The following is a 22,686-nucleotide window of genomic DNA, read 5'->3' as shown; positions in this document are numbered from 1 at the left end:
GGCCCCGTCTCAGCTCAGAGTATGTTTAAACGTTAAATGTGAAAGGGGCCAAAAGTTAAAATGAGTTAACCCTTATTCGATGACAGTATCTGTCTACTCCGTTACCACTGTTTTTAGTGGATAATTTGCAATGAGCATTACGTTTCCATCTTGATTTACAAAATCTGTCACTACAGATAACATTGCCAAATGAAAGTCAACATGCACCTCTTCCCATCAGCAATTTGTGCATGTACCACATCTCAACACACGTTACAAGGTTTCAATTTCCACTCGGAACCATGGTAGAAATTTCTAGATTACTTCTAGATTACTACTTCAAATGTTTTTGGAAACAACACAACAGTTTATCATGCTGGAAAAATATCTTATTCCACTTTAATTTTGTGTACGGTGTATTTTTTGAAGTTATTTTTAAGGACCAAATTGACTTTTACTTAAAATTTTTTTCCCCCAAAAATATTCTGGTGACATTTTACAAATAAATCCTTTGCACACAACAGGCTTTGCACATAAAGGCCTGCTGGTTATCTAGGGGTCATGAATTTTTGAGTTATTATGTAATTACATGGAGTGTAAAGGCAAACAATCCTCTCAAACAAATTACACCCACGTGACCATTTCTTCACAAGCCTTGATAATTTATGTTTAAACAAAGTGTGCTAGTATTAAAATAAGGGTGCTGATACCATAACCTAAACTAATCAAAAATACAGCTGGTTAAAACAAAAAGCCTGGGGCCAAGTGGGCATTCAGGAAAGTGACTACTAGCCTTTTTTTTCCATTATAACTTCTTAATTTTTTTTTTAACCTCTAGTCAAAAAAATTCAAACAATACAAAAGTTTAGTAAAGACTTCAGTTAAAAACCTCAGATTAAACATAATGTGGAAGGCTAATGAACTGACATACATTTATTCTATGGTAGTTAAATTAATGTAAAAGGCATTCATAAACAAGATTCCCAAAAACAATGCCTGCTTGAGAAATTAAACAATTAAAAATATTTCAAAGTTATGCAGAATGCATTTTGTGGTATGGCGTGTTTTTCAGCCTTCAGCCAATAAGCGGGAGACAATGGATGGATGGATGGATTGTAAAATGCAACATCTGACTACACTGGTATTTTAACACTCCTATTAAATTACAGTTCCGAGTATACATTGATCCCATCGTCCAGCTCTTTTACCTGACAGCATTTGTAATACGATAATGAGGTCAAATGACATACTTTAAAAATTAGATGCAGGTAATCCCAAAGAAGATTAGATGCACTCCAGTGCTGAATCCATCTAAGAAAACATTAATCTTCATCTGCTTACATGTTGTAAACAGAAAAATAACTTGATGGCAAAAACGCTTGTCTTCATATCGGGCCGATTCTCAAGGACCATGAAATATATGTAGGTTCACACACATCCAGTTGTGTAAACAAAGCTTATAGATTTTCATGTTATAAAATTATTCTAACTCAAAAAATACTTAATAAAAAAGTGAATAAACTTAAGACACCTTGGCTGTACTCACTGATACTGCCTGCGCAGAGACTGCAGTTCGGCTGAGGCCCCACCACTCTGAAGTCGATGCATCTTTTCCGTCTCCCTTGATAGCTCTTCTCGGTGAGCTTTCTTCAGTGCCTCCATTGCTACACAAAATAAAGACTAAAACAGTTAAAATTATAAATGCAAGCAGAAGTATACACTAAAGACAGTGTTTGTAGTAACTATTCATAACTGGTAAAAAAAATATTAAAAATAGATTAAGCTATTGTCACCTCAAGTCACACAAGGAGTGATAAACACCAATGATGCATACATCGCTATGTGTACAAATAATAAGCAGTAAAGCAATTCTGACAACAGACTACATGTTTAAAATACACATTTTTTTTTCCATTGAAAACACATGGCACACTTCCCTTGTACAAAAAATATGCCACTCAGTGCTGGCACAAATGCTTTCCTTGTGTTAAGCCATAATAGTTTATGCTTATAGGCTAACATGTTACCTGCTGCTGTTGCAGATGTCTCCTCCGCTAGAAGCACATCTTTCTCTCGTTCTAGCCGCTGAATTTCACGCTGATGACACCGTTGGATCTCTTGTAAGGCTTGGGCATGAGCTTGTTCCATGGCTTCTAAGCTACGCTCACAGGCCACCTGAGAGATATACCCTTGAGGAACGTGTCCTACTGAGCTGCGCTGCGCTGTTTCAAGATCTTGCTTGGTCCGTTCCAGTTGCTGTCTAAGTGAGGCCAACTGAGCACAAAATAAATAAATATATAAGAAGGAACAGAAATAACAAAATATCTCAAAATTGCTAAGCCACAAATTTAAAATCTTGTTGTTGTGTAATAAAGTTGGCATGCTGATTTTTAGATTTTCTTCAACTCATCATGTACAGTATATGCAGAAGTCTGTATGTTTCACTAAATCTCGAAATGAAAAATGTTATCACAACCTCTGCAGGGTGCAAACGTAACCATGGAACTTAAAGCTGATTTGAACTTATTACGGAAAAACTGTGGGGATATATTAATATGTAATGCATGCAAAATGACTTAGAAAAACTTTTCAACTAGATGAGCTTTGTCAAAAAGAACTGAAAGAAATTAGTGTAAGAGCAGAAATATCTAGTGGTCACTTACGAGTCAATTTGTAAGTGGCTAATTCTACTGAAAGAGGAGAGAATGAGTAAAGAACCAACTGACACAGTGCTCAAACTCTGGCACATGCTACATTCACTTTTTCAATCTATTTAAAAAACTGACAAATAGCAGCAACTGTACACTAAAACATTCATCATTTTGTCATTTTATGTTTGTACCTTGCACAGGTTGTACTGGCTTCTTGTAATTTAACAACTCAATGAAATGTGAAATTTGACCAGGACTGCCAAAACTTTTGCATCCAACTGGTGCAGAAACATGATGCCCAAAGGAGCTATAGATATCAAATAAAGTCACACCCAGTAGTTGTATTTAATTTATAGCTTTTTGTGCAACAAACCTCCTTCTCCAAAGTTTCGTTGACCTGACTGCTAAACCGACTCGTCCCAGCAGGAATAAGTTGCACCTGCCTCGTTTCTCTCAGTGGTAGCCTCTCAAACTCAAGCCAGCGTTTTTCAATTTCCTCTTCTAATCTTTTTCTCTGTTCAGGTGTGGAGGGCACATTTTCCTCAGAGCTCATTCCTCTCAATCCTGAAAAACTCACAGCTTTTTTAGGGGGCCCATTTCCTGTAATCTCTCGCATGTCCAAATGGCCTGTAGTTCTACTTGGTACTGAACCCCCACTGGGGGTTTCAAACCAACGTCGCCTGTCCATAATTCTCTGTGCTTGATCTCTTTCCATCTCTTCTCCTTTAGGGGCCTGTCGATTCTCAGATGACGTGAGGTCTGGGGTCTTCAAAGGAGCCAGCTCCACATAATCAAAATGTTGAGACACTACTGTAACGTCTGACTTATCTGGTACCAGTTCTGACCTGGAGGAACCTCGACGAGTAGGGAATTCACGAGTGAAGGAGTTCTCTTTATTACTGACATCAGCCAACCTGTACAAGAAAACAATAACCTTTTACAACAATGAATACTACTATATAAGGCAAAACTTTAAGATGTGCAAGATAATTAAAATGTCTTAATACTATACCAACTTATTGGCTGGATACGCGACATCTGTACAAGAAATATACCAATTCCTTGGTAAATGACACTGAGTCAGGAACTGCACAACTTTTAAATAGTTCTATGTTCTTTTTAATACCATGGGTCTCGTTTAAAAGTCACAGAGTTAGTGCTGTTTTCATTACCACTGTAGACTGCTGTGGTAAAACACAACAGAGATGAGGAAGTAACATGAAAAACAGCAATGCATACGCTCCCTGTAAAGTCTGTGCCCTGCATTTTTAATGACATGTACAAACAACACCTGTGGTGTAAGACATTTATTTAAAGGCGTATGAAAGGCCTAACATTTTAACATGCGCTTGCCTGCTTTGTGGCTAATATACAAACTCTTCTCAGTAAGGAAATACTATGTTTTTAATGGTCTAATGACATTCCCTTGACTACATTATGACAAAAGGTTTATCACATGTATTGAGGATGTAGAAATAAAGCACTGAGCTGGTAAATACATCTTTGCTAGTTTAGTAGGCCTCCGCATTCTAGAGGAATTCATCTACTAGAATATAAATTATACATCTTGATTAATGTGAGAAATACTAAGTAAAATCTAGGCAGACATTTTATAAAGTCTATTCTTTAAAGTATAACATAATAAAAATGGATTTCAGGCAAGCAACTTTAATTAAAAAAAAAAGTGTCAAGAATAAATAGGGAAAACAAAACTCTAAACAAAACAGTTGAAGGGAGAAAAGTCTCATGAAATAGTTAATAGTGCTTAGGATCCCCCTATACTTTCTTTGAAAACATAGACTTGAAGGAAGACCAAAATATTTAAAACAAAGACGCCAGCTGGAATTTTATAAAAAATAACAAGTAAATAAATAATAAAATGCAAAGCGTTTTAAAAATGATTAAAGTAAGCAAATAATTTGGCAGAAGTGTAAATCAAAACAAAAGCAGTATTATTATTTTTGCCTACTTGGCTGACGCCTTTATCCAAGGTTACTTACAAGCCTGGTATTCATCATACAGAGTTTGGTGTCTGTACTGGTAGAAGGTCAACCATCTCAGCACAGTGACTTGCCCATTTTTAAGTACAAAATCTCACCCACCACTGGTATTTTTCTAATTTGGACAGCCAAACTTTTCTCTTTTGAACAATGAATCTGAGCGATCACAGCTCCATTAACAAAATGTAATTAAGAACAATGAGAAGGAGTGAGAGAAAAGATGGATATCATTTCAAAGCTAAAATAACTTCTGCAGTATTAACTCATTTTATAGTATTTTCTATGGATTAGCTCAAGTTAATATTTATCATCACAACCAAAAATTACAGAGAGTAGTGTTGATTTGTGCACATTTACTGAATATCGAACATGAAATAACCATACAGTGACACCATAAACCAAGTTGTATGGGTAATGTGGTTGCATAGCTGAGTACATACTGCAAAGTATTACACATTTCCTTTTCACACCAAATGATAAAGGGGAGGCAGAACATTCAAATTAGGGTATTTGTCAGCACTGCTTCAAAAAGGCAGTTAAACTGTTAATGACAAGCAATTTGCAGAAACACTTAAAACACAATCACGCCAATGCTTTTGCTCAGTTGATGCCCTCTGCTTCTCTCATCTTCAGGCTCACCTTCCACATCAGGGGCAAAATATCTACTATTCATATTTATAAGCAGTTACAACTTGTAGCCTTTTACGTATTTGTTATTTATATGCTACTATTTGCAGTGAAGTGTTTAATTTATAAATTCGCAGTTTGTCTTAAAATGAATTCCACTATTTAAATAGAGAAAAAAGTATGTAATAATCTCATCATATTCTATAGGCTAGTTAAGTAATTTGTTTAAATAAAATTTTGCAGTGTTTGTTTAAATAAAGAAATCATACTGTTTAAAATACAAAATACAATTAAACCGTTGGCTTAAATAAAAATCTCAGGTCTTATTCTGCCCCACCCCCAACATTATTAAAAAGATAAATGACCTCCCAGTCCACCCCTAAAAGTGGCTTGCTCAGAGTTGCAGTGCAAGCTGGGGGTGAGGACTGAACTGGGACCTCTGTGGTTTAGTCCAATGCCTTAGCCAATAATGATCTTATATATAAACATCTACACGTGGAAGTGTGTGTCTGTCTGGCCCAGAACTGACAAGTGGAGTTGGGGTAAGGGCTCCGTCTCCAGGGAAACAGGAAACTCGCTTAGCTACTAATAACACAAGTGGGGAGAGCACGTCGGCAAAACAAAACCTCAGAAGAAAGACAAAGTCACTTAGCCACCAACATCAACAAAACGGTTTCCCTTTTACTTTTCATCCCGCCGCTAATAACAAAAGCAGAGCCAGCAGGTCAGCAAAACGAAACCTCAGAAGAAAGTCAAAGTCACTTAGCTGCTAACATCAGCAAAACGGTATCCCTTTTACTTTTCCTCCCGCTGCTAATGCACAAGCGATGCAAGCATGTCGACAAAACGAATCCTCCTAGGAGAGAGATGCCCAGAGTAGTTTCTTTCAACTACCTGACATCTCTACATTTCAGATTTTTTCCTGACGATTTTAATAGTTTCTAGGATGCTGGACTTTTTACAGCACGGGCTTACACCGTGGTCAAATATAAACCTCTACTAACTCGTTAGCTTTGCTAACTGAGGTAACAGTCAAGCCAAGGTAGAGACAAACCCCTTAAATACTTGCAAAAACATTATGAATGGGACCTACACACAGACTAGTTAACAGCTCAGCACTATTCACTTTTAAAGACTAAACAAAATATCACAAATGTATTTTGGATGTTTGTTGGAAACTTACTTGGTGACATCTGGAGCACATGTAGGCCGGATGCTCTTCCTTAACACCTCAATCCAGTTCCTTCTGATACCAGATGTCATGGCTGATAGTGTGTACACCCTTTCTTTGGTCTGGATGATGAAACAGAGTACAACAGAAAACTTACACAATTTTTAGTACACAAAATGACACATACGAGTCTAATTAAAACCCACTACATGTTGGCAATACAGCATATACTGTAAATCAAACTAATTCTTCTTATTTTGCTTATCCACACAGAATTAATACATCTCCTATCACAAAGAAGAAAGTACAAATAATATAAAGATCACTACATTTGTATTCAGTTTTCACCTGTATCTGAAACCCATAGTTCTTCTGGACTTGGAATTCAGAGACGTCCACACAGGAATGTAAATCAATTTCTCCATCCAGGTCATCAACCTGAAAGAAGGTTGAGCAGAAAACAGTTGCAAAATAAATATTTTCACTTGCTTTTTTTTTTTGTCTCAAGCATCATTTTTACAGTCAGGTCATGTATAAAAATTGGTATTTAACTGCTACCCCCTTTTTTTTTCCTTTCTTATATCCTGTAAACTCATACATGCCTTTAGAGTACCAGCTGATCAGTACCATGTGCAAATAGTTAAAACTATTAAAATACTAAAACAAATATTGCCCAGCTTGCTATACCCTCCATACTACCAGGATAAGTTCTAGCCACCCATACTCCTACAGTGAACGATGCTGGTTAGATTGTGTAAATTAAATAATTTTCTTCTATGTAATGTTGTGAGCTGCTTTGTAACTACAATAAATGATATAGCTTCTCATACTCTGCAAGGTTTCCTTATGTAGTCCACTTAATTTTAAAGGGTACCCTGTTTAAACAGCATTGGAAAGCAGACACTCAGACCAGTATATGTGTGGTAGTAAAGCAGGGCACATTAAGGCAAACTAATTTGAACCTAACAACTGAAAAACCACATACCCCAATAAAAGCACACAGGAAAAAAAAGAATTAGTAACATCAAAATGCTAATCAGGATATGTCCGATGGCAAAAAAAATGCAACATACCTCCTCAGCATTTGAATCCCTATAGTATCGAAGTCCAGCATCAGTGAGTACAAACCAGTGTTTCTTCCACTGTGAAGAATACACAATAAAGACAGGGATAACAAGAGAAACACTGGAAGGGAGTAGTAAAGTCAAGCACTGTAAAACCTGGACACCCCTCCACAATCACCAGATGGGAAATGATGCATTGCAATTTGATACATAGAAGGTACAACATGATACTGATGAATTTGCTTTCTGCTCCATTTCTACCCAATTCTACTCACGGCTTCATGGAACACTCACTCCTCTTTACAGTCAAGGTACAGTGCCAATAGTGCCCAGTCATCAGCGCAGTGTGCCCACAAGTATGCAGCAGGACACTCTGTGAAGCCATTCAGCACCGATTTCTCTCTTGTTGGTATTAGAGGGCACCTTGGTGGCTTTAAATGTAGTTCTTTAGCCTCTATATTAGTTGGTCTTACACTTGGCCTCTGGTAATTTTAAATGTTATCAAGAGACACACAGAGCAAGGTTTCAGGTACTCTAGTTTAGCAAATTAAACTGACAACTATGTGCTGTTCTATGCCTAATAGGCAATTTCAATCCAAATGCTTTCAAGAAAGGTTGACAAAACCTATCCTAAATAAATTCTATCTCCCAAGGTCTGAATGAAAGAACATGCACAATGTTATCAGCTTTTTACTCTCTGTACAGGAATGGCCGATTTATCTGTTTACAAAGGGTTTGTCCAATTAAAAGGTTCAAAGTGCAAACCGTTCCAGTGGGTATCATGAGCCAGTCATCTTAATTTTAAGGCTGTAACACCGACACATTTGTTGTCACAAGGAGGTAAGCAACAATCCCTCTTACAAATAAACAAGTGTACAGTCCTACCTCTCCATTCTCGTCTAGCTTGGACATCCATCCCTTTTTGAAGTTCAGGAGATCGGGCTGTGAAAAGACATAAACATAGAGGCTGTTCAAACAAATGAAGAAATTTGACAGTAAGTTAGTCAGTTAGTCTATAAATGATCAGTACAGGTTCAAACACAGAAGTGTTTGTGCTACTATAATGTTCCAGGGGCAACTTCAGCTCCAATTCCACTGCAGGGTTCTTTATTGATTGGTTGCTTCCGCTGAAACCTTATACTGAATACACTCCTTATTGTTACACATTTGCCAGCCCTGCCATTTCACTTAAAAGACTTAAAACATTTATAGGAATTGCCTATTAGTTATCCTTCTGCTAGCTTAGTAATGGCTGATTATTGGAGGTTACATCATATCAGGTTTTTCAGGAAAAGGACAAAATATAACTCAATGGTATGACTATATTAAATAAACCTGATACACACAGAAAACTATTCAATAATGAAACAATGAAACCATATTTGTCAAGCAACACTGTTGCTAGGAATATGCCTTTCTGTTACAGCTATACAGGAATAATTTGTCACCAAATCACACATTTTCTGACACACATAACTCGCTGTTGGGTTACAGAGGCTGAAGTCAAATCCATTGTACAACATGTACATTGACGCACACCAGGCCAGTCTAGTCTAGTCTTGCCAATTACAATTAAAATGCACATTTGGAAAATGGACTGAAAAGCAATGAAGAGACACAGAGAATGTACAAACTCCACATAGTGTTTAGGCGGGGATTCAAATGCAGTCTCCTGAAACTTTGAGGTAGAGAGCAAAGCATTGCATCCAAAACTTAGGATGAAACAATGTACAATATCCAATATCACTACAACATGGAATAGTAACAGAGTAAATACACATTGTATGACCCAACATCACAACTTATAGTGAACACATTACATACTAAATACATAATGTATAAAACTGTTGTACAACTGAAGTTTTAGTCTTAAAGACAAATTATTTGAATGGGGAAGTTAAACATTGTTAAGTCGTTATATTTTGACTCACCTGTTCCCTACAGTGTGGCTATTGTAGCAAAGGTACTAAAATAAAAAAAATGGTTCTTTTTGATGAATTGCAATATTTAAAATATAAAAACTACAAGAAATGGCCCCTTGATGAGTGTGCTCAATAATTTCCCTGTCTACTGTCACAGGAGGCTGGGGGACAGACCCAGCCGGAATGCCTGTAAGGACCGGGAAGTGGCGTATACATCCCCCGGGCCATGAGGGGGCAACTGCCCTGGATCTTGAGGGGACAATGGAAAAGAAGCTAGGAGGCTCAAGCCCATTGGGGCCCGTGGCCACCACCAGGGGGCGCCCCGAGCCTCAGAGAGCCCGGAAAACATTCACTTCCGCCACACCCGGGAAGATGGAGGAAGATCCTTCCAGGGACGCCCGGAGTGCTTCCGGGTGCAAGAGCAGCACTTCTGCCATTCTAGGAAGTGCTGACGGAACAGCATCATCGAGCACCTGGAGCACGTCCAGGTGAACATAAAAGGGGCTGCCTTCCTACATTCTGGGAGCGTCGGGAGTGGGAGCAGGACGAAGCTCCCGCAGAGAGAGGAAAGGCGGCACACGGACACTGACAGAAAGGCCTGTATATGGGGTGATTGGTGCTGGAAGCACTGTGTGCTGTGTGAGAACTGTGAATAAACGTGTGCTTTTTATAAAGACGTGGTCTCTGTCTGGTGGTGTTCAGGCGTATCTCGCACTACTCATTTCTTAACTCAAGATGTAAGCAAACCCTTCAGACACAGGACTCTAAGGAGCTATCTGTGGTTTACTTAGGGACAGAAGCACTGCCAAACCAAACTATTACAGAAGAAGGAAGGATGTCTCTGACGACTGCATTATAAAATGTAGTGTGCCAGCACCAACTTCACTTTCAAATTGGCAGAGAAAAAAAATGGTTGTTGATCTTTTTTAAAATAAACAAATAAATAAGAAACTGGTTGCCAAGTAAATTTCACAACATACATTTTTCTGCTAGTAATTAACTATTGACTTGTTTGAATATAGTCATGGGATGCTACCCTTCATCTTAAACAGCACTGTGCCAGTTAGAAAAAATGACCATATATTTCTGCCCTGTTGTATGGCATATTGGCAGCCACTTTTTCCTGTATCAAATCCTGTAATTCATGAAGACCAAGAACTATCAGTGATTTAATAATAAGTACAAAATAGACAGTTCTATCTGTGAATGTCTATGACAGATTCCTTTTCTACCACAAAAATCAAACAACTACCCATGTAAAATGCACATCACTGCATGACACCGTTTTGAGGATCAAGTGTATGTGCAAGGAAATGGGTTTTCCATGACAAGGGTGTCAAACTCAAATCCTGGAGGGCAGTAGTAGCTGAAGATTTGTGTTCTGGCAACTTTCTTAATTATTAACTAAATATTGTGGCTAATGGAACAGACTTCTTTTGGTGGAATGTTAACACTAACAAGCCATAGAAATAACTAACATGTCAAAAGTAATATTAAAAACTGGCTACTAATTAAGAAATTGGTTAGAGTGAAAATGTTGGATCATCCTCACTTTATATCTCATTAATTATCAACATCACAAGAATCAATATTTCGGTACTAAGTTGATGTCACAGTTTCGAAAACATAATGAGCAAATTTGGTAGAATGTCTCAGAGTGGTGATAGTACAGCATGGGATCAACATATCTCTTTATTATAAAAAAAATAAAAATAACTTGGGACAAGACAAGACTTTTTTTCCTGCAACGAGACTTGATCTTTTGAAGAGAGACAAAGACAGAGAGACACTTTCACGTCCCGCGAGACTGTCAAGTCATGTCATACTTACAACGTTTGGAAGCAAGTCCCATGGTGCACAGCAGAGCAGGTTAGAGATAATGGAAGTAGGAAAATTTGAAAGTCTCAAGAAAATGAGAGTAAAGCTCACATTAGGTCACACAAACCGAAAATATTACTTGGTAAAATAACAGAACAGCGAAAACAGATTGAATAGTGTTTGAGGATGTGTGGGGGAGAAGACAGACAAGGCAGTGAGAGAAAAGGACAGCTGCTGTACAGGCTTTTAAATGTCTAAAGCGCTGCACGAAATGCTGACCACGCGGCATGGTAGAGGTCAGTTCTAGAGGGGCATTGTGTTTGAGACAGGTGTATTTCAGTGCACAATTGTGGGAATCATGCTTATCATTATCTAAAAAAATAAATAAATAACAAAATACCCACACAATCTTTTGTTATTGCCACTTTTATCCTGTTACATAGTCAGTTCAGAAATAGTTTTGTATGTGCTTTAAGAGCTAAATAAAGTCTCCAATCACATGAGATGTATTTGTTCAGCTTGTCATGTTATAAAGTTGTAAGAGGAAACAAACTGATGGCAAGATGAATCACTTTTTAATACTGTGTCCTACACTGTCTCTAAAAGGGAACACATAGCTATCCATCAATGTTTCTAACCAGTTTATACAGTTCAGAGACGAGAAGGAAACCTAGCATGTACTCAGAACAGCAGTAAAAAATAAAAATAAATGCAAATTCCTGACAAATTCTCTATTTGGGTTGTCAACACTGGCAATGAAATGAGCAGTTCCATTTGTTAATATCAAAATGATACTTATTTAGGGCTTTAAAGCTCAAAGCACTGTGATAATACCAGTTAGCAAGAGGGGAAGTACGGCATAATCCATTGCTAAACATGAATATGCAAATGCTGAATTTGTCCCATTCATTTTGATTTTGGAAGTAAAACTAATCTTCATGAGTATACATACCCCTTACAATGAGATGAACATAGTGAAAGCTCATATATCATACCAGTTACACTGCAGGTCCTGTAACTATTCTAATTCTGGATTTGTACACAGGCTAAGCAATAACAAAGTCTGGTCACTCATATAGGATACTTTGAAAACAGCACAACAAAGGATGTTTTACAAGAATGCTGAAACAATGGATTTGTGTAAAACTATCAAGTTTGATTCCTAACAGGAAATTAAAGCTTGGGCAAACGTTTAATAAAAAAAAGAGGCATAGATATTGAAAATTAAAAGGACTAGATTCTATGACATTTGAAAACTGAATCAATTGGACATCCTTTATATATTTCTTTTTCATAAGTTTTTTAACCAGCTAATGTGGCAAATATAAATCTTATAAACTTTACAATAGCAAATGTTACAAGCCTAGAGGGATTCTCTGACAACAAGATTTTAAAAGCATGTTGTTACCAAAACCACTTTAAAGAGTTTATATAAAATAAAATGTCTAGAATTATCTTGGAATTTATTAATTCAGCAGTACAGATATAATAATGTTTGAAAATTTTAGTATCGATTTTAAGCAGTGTTGAAGAAGAGTCAATCTGAAGGAGATTGAAGACTGCAAAGTGGTGGCAGGGGAAAGTGTAGTTAAGCAGCATTGGATGGTGGTCTGTAGGATGACGTTGGAGATCAAGAAGAGGAAGAGAGTGAGGGCAGAGCCAAGGATCAAATGGTGGAATCTGAAAAAGGAAGACTGCAAGGATGAGTTTAGGGAGAAGGTGAGACAGGCACTGAGTGGTAGTGAAGAATTACCAGACAGTTGGGAAACTACAGCAGATGTAGTAAGGGTGACAGCAAGAACAGTGCTTGGCATGACATCTGGAAAGAGGAAGGAGGAAAAGGAAACCTGGTGGTGGAATGGGGAAGTACAGGAGAGCATACAGAGGAAGAAGATGGTGAAGAAGAAGTGGGATAGTCAGGGAGATGCAGAAAGTAGACAAGAGTACAAGGAGAAAAGGCGCAAGGTGAAGAGAGAGGTGGCGAAGGCTAAAGAAAAGGCGTATGATGAGTTGTATGAGAGGCTGAACACTAAAGAGAGTGAAAAGGACTGTACTGATTGGCTAGACAGAAGGACAGAGCTGGGAAAGATGTGCAGCAGGTTAGGGTGATAAAGGATAAAGATGGAAATGTACTCACAAGCGAGGAGAGTGTGTTGAGCAGATGGAAAGAGTACTTTGAGAGGCTTATGAATGAAGAGAATGAGAGAGAGAAGAGGTTGGATAATGTGGAGATAGTGAATCAGGAAGTGCAACAGATTAGCAAGGAGGAAGTAAAGACAGCTATGAAGAGGATGAAGAATGGAAAAGCCGTTGGTCCAGATGACACACCTGTTGAAGCATGGAGGTGTTTAGGAGAGATGGCAGTGGAGTTTTAACCAGATTGTTTAATGGAATCTTGGAAAGTGAGAGGATGCCTGAGGAGTGGAGAAGAAGTGTACTGGTGCCAATATTTAAGAATAAGTGGTATGTGCAGGACTGTAGTAACTACAGGGGGATAAAATTGATGAGCCACAGCATGAAGTTCTGGGAAAGAGTAGTGGAAGCTCAGTTAAGAAGTGAGGTGATGATTAGTGAGCAGCAGGATGGTTTCATGCCAGGAAAGGGCACCATAGATGCAATGTTTGCTCTGAGGGTGTTGATGGAGAAGTATAGAAAAGGCCAGAAGGAGTTACACTGTGTTTTTGTGGACCTGGAGAAAGCATATGACAGGGTGCCTCGAGAGCAGTTTTGGTATTGTATGAGGAAGTCGGGAGTGGCAGGGAAGTATGTAAGAGTTGTACAGGATATGTATGAGGGAAGTGTGACTGTGGTGAGGTCTGCGGTAGGAATGACGGATGCAATCAAGTTGGAGGTGGGATTACATCAGGGATCGGCTCTAAGCCCTTTCTTATTTGCAACGGTGATGGAGGATTTGACAGACGAGATTAATCAGGAGACCCCGCGGACTATGATGATTTGCTGATGACATTGTGATCTGTAATGATAGTAGGGAGCAGGGAGCAGGTTGAGGAGACCCTGGAGAGGTGGAGATATGCTCTAGAGAGGAGAGGAATGAAGGTCAGTAGGAACAAGACAGAATACATGTGTGTAAATGAGAGGGAGGTCAGTGGAATGGTGAGGATGCAAGGAGTACAGTTTAAATACTTGGGATCAACAGTACAGAGTAATGGGGATTGTGGAAGAGAAGTGAAAAAGAGAGTGCAGGTAGGGTGGCATGGCTGGAAAAGAGTTGTTAGGAGTGATTTGTGACAGACGGGTATCAGCAAACGTGAAAGGGAAGGTCTACAGGACGGTAGTGAGACCAGCTATGTTATATGGGTTGGAGACGGTGGCACTGACCAGAAAGCAGGAGACAGAACTGGAGGTAGCAGAGTTAAAGATGCTAAGATTTGCACTGGGTGTGACAAGGATGGATAGGATTAGAAATGAGGACATTAAAGGGTCAGCTCAAGTTGGACGGTTGGGTGACAAAGTCAGAGAGGCGAGATTGTGTTGATTTGGACATGTGCAGAGGAGAGATGCTGAGTATATTGGGAGAAGGATGCTAAGGATAGAGCTGCCAGGCAAGAGAAAAAAAGGAAGGCCTAAGAGGTTTATGGATGTGGTGAGAGAAGACATGCAGGTGATGGGTGTAACAGAACAAGATGCAGAGGACAGAAAGATATGGAAGAAGATGATCTGCTGTGGCGACCCCTAACTGGAGCAGCTGAAAGAAGAAGAAGATTTTAAGCAGTGTTGTTCAGCTATTGGAGGAAAATGTCAAGAGAATAAATTTGAAATGTACACATAAGATACATCAGGTAGTCCATGATGATAACAATTTTTATAAACCCTATGCTGAAATTCAAGATTATAAAATCCACAACACAATTCAAGTCCCGCATTGTATTTTATTACGCATGAATGCGTAATAATGCTAAAAGGGTAATTACTTGATGGATACACCAGTATTTTAATGCGGTTAGTTACTGTTGTGCAGATATCTCTTGCTACATTTGACTCAAGTAAAGCAAGTTTTACTAATAAATTACATTGTTATAAAGTTGTATTAATATATTACAGTGTTACAGTGTGGTACTAAATTATAAAGTTGTATTAATAAATTATTTTTTCAGGGCAGAAGTTATAGGGTGTGCAGGTCTTCATACAATTCCTTGCCTTCTAAATGAGAAACCATTTTATAACCAGGGTTACAGGGGTAAGGGGGGTGTCTTTTGAATCCAAAACCATGTCAACCGTTTTCTTAATATTCACCTCCAGGTTGTTTAGGCTCACCAACTGGTCAGCCAACCGGACATTCTCTCTGTATACAGCCGTTCTGAGATCAGGCCCATCGTCAGCAAACTTCAATGCCATGTAACAGAAGTTCCAGCAAATTACTACCATATCCATATTATAATATTGCAGATGGTCAAAAAAACAACACTGTGAAATGCAGTCATTAAGGAGTAAAGAAAGAGTTCTTAACTCCTCTCATAGTTAAAAGAAAAATAAATAAATATATCAGCTGGAGAAACAATATCAGCTATGATAGGAATGTTCATGAAAGGCATTTGTTTTGCTTTTCTTTCTCGCTCCAGGAGTAGAATCGGCTAACTCTCCCTTTGGCTACAAATCCCACGGTTTTACATTCTTTCATTAGTTTTTTCTTTTGCAAATTGACATTTCTCATGTTCCACAATTATTTGCGTTTTCCAAACTCTGGGAGCTGAAAGGAATGGATGAAAAAGCATCGAAAGAGCAAAAATGTTAAATGTACCAGAAAAATTTCTGTGGTGAGTTATAAAAAAAAAAAAAAAAAACTTGGCTTCCTGACAAGGTAAATTTAGGCAAAATACAGAAAATGTCATCTCTCTGTGTTACATTCAGCTTTAATATATAGCACACACCATGCGTACATCAGTCATTTATACCCAGAAATCAAAATAAAATGCTCCACACAAAAAGATTTAATAAATAACAAGTGCTAAACTTCTGTGGGCTTACTTCCCAAAATCCATAAATCCTATCTCCTCTAAAAAATACAAAAGAAACTTGAATTCTGTGTTAGGCCAAAAGTCATTTAAACGCTCCAAATTATTTTAGAAGCACATTAGTTTCTATTCATTACTATATCATATATACTTTATCACGGGCAAAAAAAATCAATCTCAGTAACTGGAGTCTAATACAAAAACAACACTTATTGTGTTTAGAAAATTGCAATTTGGAAAATGAAAAACATTAAGGCAAGAACAGAAAAGAAGACAATATAGAAGCTCAAGCTCTTCATATAAATGTACAGGAATGGTCACATCTTTCAAAGACTCCACACTGTCTAACAACTTCGATTGGATAAAAATACCCTGACATTTTCTTCTTCTATGGAATGAACAAGACAAATTATATAGAGTCAAATGACTAAATGATTGCAAAAGGTGAAGTAAGGTACACCTAAAATAATGAAAGCCAATGTTATCATTGTAAAAATATGCCATTTGTATTTTGTTTAGACTGGCAACAGATCAAGATAAACATACAGACTTAAGTTCCTCACTTAAGTGCAAACAGACACGTTTTTTCAGGTTAAAATGAACTACTGGATCGGATGGTCTCTTCACCATTCAAAAACTGGACAAAGTTGAAAGGATAATAAAAAAGAACAGATGCACTGAAACAATTTAAAACCTCGCTGCTTACTTATATCTTGAACACTTTTATAACACTGCCTCTCAAACACTCATTATCTATTGCGACAGGAATGTAATTCAGAATCAACAGTTAAAAATGGAGGGAAGTACCAAGTGTCATATTGCAAAGAAAGGTCAGATTTGCCTAGATCATAATAATTGGTGTTAAATGTATTGTTAAACACCTACAAAAACGAATAAAGGGGAGAATGCAAAGTGAACTTGCTATATGAATAAGAAAAGTACCGCAGGAACATGTCTAAAATTTAATTATTACTGTGGCACTTTAGAAATTCAAGAACTCAGCATAAAAGAGAAACATGTTTTATTTGTATTCATTGTCTTTCTACCTTCATTAAATCTTTCATTTAACTAAAAAGCAAAAAAAGAAAAAGACATTTGCTATTCTCAAACATACAATGAAACATTAAATTACTGGTTCTGATTATATAATTAAAAGAAAATTCCAAGATATGTGTGTTGGGTTAATCAAGAATTGTAGATTACCCTGTGTGAGTAGGAGAGTGAGTGGGTGTGTGCACAAGTTGGTCCTACAAAGGACTTTGTGTCCAGTGCAGCTAGGATGGGCTCTGGCCTGTGGATTTAGAAGATTTGTTATTGTGAAGTAAAATTATTACTGTTTCAGTTTTTGCCAACTATTTCCCTAACTTGCCAACTTTCATTTTAAGTTATTTTCATCATGATCACGACAATTTTAGACATCATTTTGGAAAAGTTATGCTAACCATTATCCACCCACCCCTTTCTGGACCCATTTAAGCTAATGCAGGTTTGATGGTAGACTGGAATCTATCCTTGCATCATCGTGTGAAAAACAGAAACATCCCTGGACAGGCTGCTAGTTTCACACTATGACAATGTCAGCTTTCGCATTTCTGCATTTAATTCTGCTTTGTCATTCAGTTCACACTAGAAGCCTTTAACACCAAAGGTGAACCAAGGTGTGTTACAAAAGCTCAACCTCCCAGAACTATTATATGTTAACTTGGTAAAAAATCATAATCATTCTCATCTAAACAGCATCAAATGTACAAATGTGCAAGACAGATACTAACCAAGAATTGAGTCCAAGCCCAATGCAAGGCAAACTTAGGCTGGGCTTTGCAAAACCATTTTTCACTTCATTTCTGCATACTGTGGGTAGAAAAATGAACTGACACAGCACCTCCCAGGTTGACAGTGAAATGAATCCTCACTTATCAAAAATGCACAGCATACAAGTTAATGTGTTTAATGGCTATGCTTATTAGATGTGACATGCTCTGTGAACATATATGAATGCCATGATAAACAAGAAGTCTTTGCAATGCATTCAACACCACTGCAATTTTCATAAAAGAAGAATTAATCCAATTATTATATGCTCAATCACACTTTAATATCACACAGGTTTCCTGTTTTGTTTGTGGCTAAATTTCATCAAGTCTTTGGAGGTTACTGTGAGATTTTTAATTAAAAAAAAAAAAAAAAAAAGAAAGAAAGAAAAATAAAGCAACCATTGGGAGAACAAGAAAAAGTAATATCATTACAGAGAATACACCGAAGGGAGTTAGGGAGAGTGACATGTGATCAGTATCAATTCAACAATGCAATTTGTGCAATTAAAACACAGGCTGTGTAACTCACACCTGTAATCTGATACAGTTGCCCTCTACACATGCCATCTTTTTGCATATTTTTGAAATACTTATCTTAAATATTGCTTGAGAAACTAGACATCCAAGTTTCCAAAAAAGAATGGAGACTGATTGAAGTTCAACCTTGCAGATAAAACTGCCAAAATTGATGGTGTATTTGTTCTGGTCTCAGGTGAGGCAAAAATAAATTGTGTTTTGCCCAGAAGTGAGCCAATCGTAAGGTAGAAGCAAGCTAAGCTCTTAGAATTATTATAGTAAAGATAACTAAAAAATATTACACTAACAAAACTATTCATTTTTATTTTTCAGCTTCCAAGCTTATCAAGAGGACGGCACAGTGGCACAATGATAGCGCTGGCTGCCTGGCAGTAAGGAGACCTGGGTTTGCATGTTCTCCCCTTGGTTGCGTGGGTTTACTCCAGGTGCTCCGGTTTCCTCCCACAGTCCAAAGACATGCATGTTAGGTGCATTGGCGATCCTAAATTGTGCTTGGTGTGTGGGTGTGTGTGTGTGTGTCCTGCCCGGGATCTGTTCCTGCACTGCGCCCTGTGCTGGCTGGGGTTGGCTCCAGCAGACCCCCCGTGTTAGGATATAGCGGGTTGGAATATTACTGGCTGACAAGCTTATCAAGAGTGCACACAGCACAATGAGATTATTTCTTGCATGTCATGTACAGACTGGTGACAATAGTATGACAGATCAGACAATAAGTAAATCCAGAAGGACACAATGAACACAACTCCCAACAATAAATACAACAGGTAAAGATTTTTAAAAATAGTCAGTAGTAACCTTAACCATTAGCAACTGGTGAGTAGCCTTATAGCCTGAGAGAAAAAAAACTTTCTGCTGTGCAAGTGTTAATGAACCAATACTGTCTGAAGGAAGGAGAAAGTAAGACATTATGCATGAGGGATCGGGTTTTCAGTAATAATATGATGTATACTTATGCCCTGATCTGAAGGCACCTGCTTGACAATAATATTCTGCATTGACTGCCCCGTGTAGTGAATTGTGGTCCTGAGCTGAACATGTATTATTCCAAGATGTTATACAGCAAGTGAATATAGGCTTCACTGTATAACAGTAGAAGTTGGTGAGAATAGGTAGAGCATTCAAAATGTTCTCATCACCCCTGGTGAACCTTTTTCTAACTTAGAAACAACAGCCGAGTTGTGCTGTACACATTGCAGGTCATCAGGGATAGTAACTCAAAGTAATTTAAAGTTTCCGACATAGACAGGAGTATGGTTTGCTTCCTGAAGTGTACTATAAGCTCCATAGGTTTGCCAATATTAAGGAGAGAGATTGTTGTCCTTAAACCACTAACGCAAAAAAAGCAAAATGTTACTCTGTCAGCCATCTCATCACCATGAATGATCAGGAGCCAATTTATTGAAGGAGTTGGAACTATGATTGTTCATGTAACCAAACAGTGCGGGTCAAGCAATTTCTAGGTCACCTAGGACCCCATCTTTGGGGTGGACGCTGATTTAGCAAGTCAACTTCAATCTGTCTTGCATCCTTTAGAATGTGTGCCTTCTACAGCAGCGACACAGAATAGCTACATGACATAGTGGGCATGGGAAAGGAGTTAAGGCCGTGTCTAGGTTAGTCTGGTGTGACCCACCCTCACCAAAAACATACACTGCAAGTGAAGTGGTGGCAAGAGTACAAGGACTCATCGAGTAGTGTTTCAAAATGAAAAGGCAAAAGCCATCAGGAACTCAATTTCACAAAAGAAAAAGGGAAGAAAACAAGAGGCAAACTAAACACAAATGTACTACTCTGTCATTGCGTAAATTGTTTTTGTTTTATCAACGCAGCAGGATGGCGTGTCAACCACTATTTGCACAAGTGTAAGCCAAATAAGCTCACCACAGTATATAATGGAAGCGCAATGTATGATCAGGCTATTAACTACTCCTGCTCCTGCTTAGCTAACTGTATTTTATTTTCTTCATATGCATAACTGTGCTATCTAGATATCTTGGAGGTCACAAAATTCTGTAGTGGTCAGTAAGGTTTTCAGGAAACTTAACTTACTGTAATGTCATCATATTTATCTTATTGGTCCTACTATCCAAATATGCCTTCATGGTCATTTACGTCATTTCAGATGCACTTTTACAATCTCTACAGCTACTTTCAAACAACACATCTTCCTCAGGTGTCTGGGACAATGTCCTGTCAGTCCTTACATTTTGCTAAATGTCAGTTGTGAGAGCTTTGCAATTATTGGATTATGTTTAAATAATGTAATGTACAATGTACATAGTTATAGTGACAATAGTGTTTTTAAATATATGTTTACTTGCATATATTTTAATTGTGCATTTGCTTTAAAGCACCTGTTTAAAATATTATTATTATTATTTACAAATTACTTTGCTTGCACTGCGGTGGGCTGGCACCCTGCCCAGGGTTTGTTTCCTGCCTTGTGCCCTGTGTTGGCTGGAACTGGCTCCAGCAGACCCTGTGACCCTGCAGTTAGGATATTGTGGGCTGGATAATGGACTTTGCTTGCACTTTACACATATTCAGTTTGTCATTACATTAGTGTATTATATTAAACTAAGGTATATTTTAACATCTATTGGTTGTCCATTTACTTTGGTATATTGTTTCATACAGCAATGAACCTTGTCTAGAGTGCCATATGGGATTTGACCAGCACTGCAGTTGAAGGTAAGCAAAGAGTAGTTAGATTTAGCATACTACCATTTGGAATTCCTTTGTTGAGGATCAGTGTGGATGTGATGCAATTTCCAAAATCCAAATGCAGGAAAGAGCAATTTGTCATAAATATAGATGACTGGTAATCAGGCTGAGGAAAAAATGTTTTAACTATCATTTTGACTAGACAATATTCACTTCAAGTATCATCAAATTCACTAAAACCACCAAAGAAATTCAGTAATGATGAGACTACAAATGAAAAAAAAAAAACAATAGGACTGACAGAACACTGTTGGGACAGCAACTTGGCTAAGATAATCCTCACAAGAAGTTGTCACTGTGAATTTCAGGAGGGACAGACAGAACCACATCCTGGTCAGCACAGCTGAAGCAATAGTAAGACTAGTCAGTCACTTCAGATTCCTTGGGGAACAAATAAAAAAAACTCGAGAGAGACCCCATGACACATACTACAAACAGGCACAAGAATGCCCCCACTGAAATCATAAAAGATACTCTTCAGCTTTTATCACTGTACCACACAATAGTATCCAGACGATTGTCTTCACCATGTGGCATAGCAACACAACAACAGAGGACAAGGGACTATTCCAGGTATTATAAGAGCTACATAAAAATCATAAGCTGATTTACCAAATGATTTTGTATTAACCATTCCTATTTCTTTTGCTAAGGCAGTGATGAAATCGAACTTAGATGTGTAAGTTAGTTCTTTTGTAAGTAAAATATTTCTAGGCAGCATGGAGCATTACATAAAACTTTTAACCAAACAGCTTGTAAAATTATGCACTTCAGAATATGCATGGTGTACAGTACAGTGTTTAAATTGTACCTAAAAACTGGTATTATCAGGTAATCAAATTTCTCATTGCACTGAGACTTGGAAGCCTCGGGAGCCACTGCAGGCTCAATGGTAAGGTGGAGGCAACTGGAATTGCTTCATTAAAGCTCTCCCTCTGGCACTTCACACAAACAAAGCCAAGTCCCATATAATTAATTCTTTTATAAATTAATACAGCTGTCAAATCCTTAGATTGACTCAAGAGATAATTTTATTATGAAAGAATATTCTAAATCATAGTAAATAAAGCAGTGAATGATGAACATTTGCCACCTTGTTAAATGAAAAAAACAAAAAAGTGAAATCCTGAAAACAGTTAATCCTTCATGGGCTTCCTCACCTCCAAATTTGAGAAAAATCTTAACATTTGCAATTTTTGAGGTCTTAGATCTCTAGTGGGGCAAGATTTTCTCTGACATTTAAATGCAAAAAGAAAGGGAAAAACAGTATCCATCATGAGTTTTTAAAGGGCTATAAACTAAAGAATATGATTTACTTCAAAAAATACTATAAGTGAAAAAGAATCCTCACTTTATACTACAAAACAACTTTTTGAATCGTTCATATATATGCATTGATTTAGGAG

General features: G+C 37.7%; 1 protein-coding gene across 2 annotated transcripts in view; it reads right to left on the bottom strand.

Annotated features, from left to right (window-relative positions):
• Positions 1–22,686, bottom strand: part of triobpb (TRIO and F-actin binding protein b) — a 287,315-nt gene that overhangs the window by 241,212 nt on the left and 23,417 nt on the right. For both annotated transcript variants that reach the window (XM_051934846.1, XM_028815322.2), the window contains exons 2-8: positions 8,378–8,434; positions 7,502–7,570; positions 6,777–6,866; positions 6,441–6,550; positions 3,004–3,544; positions 2,007–2,253; positions 1,526–1,643 (exon numbers count right to left, since the gene is read on the bottom strand). In XM_051934846.1, the coding sequence (XP_051790806.1) occupies positions 1,526–1,643; positions 2,007–2,253; positions 3,004–3,544; positions 6,441–6,550; positions 6,777–6,866; positions 7,502–7,570; positions 8,378–8,434 (1,232 nt within the window). The remainder of the gene's footprint in view (positions 1–1,525; positions 1,644–2,006; positions 2,254–3,003; positions 3,545–6,440; positions 6,551–6,776; positions 6,867–7,501; positions 7,571–8,377; positions 8,435–22,686) is intronic.

This window comes from Erpetoichthys calabaricus, chromosome 12 (assembly GCF_900747795.2).
Source record: "Erpetoichthys calabaricus chromosome 12, fErpCal1.3, whole genome shotgun sequence".
NCBI classification, from domain to species: domain Eukaryota; kingdom Metazoa; phylum Chordata; class Cladistia; order Polypteriformes; family Polypteridae; genus Erpetoichthys; species Erpetoichthys calabaricus.
Note: the sequence above shows the minus strand (reverse complement) of the source record. Positions and strands in the feature narration are given on the sequence as shown.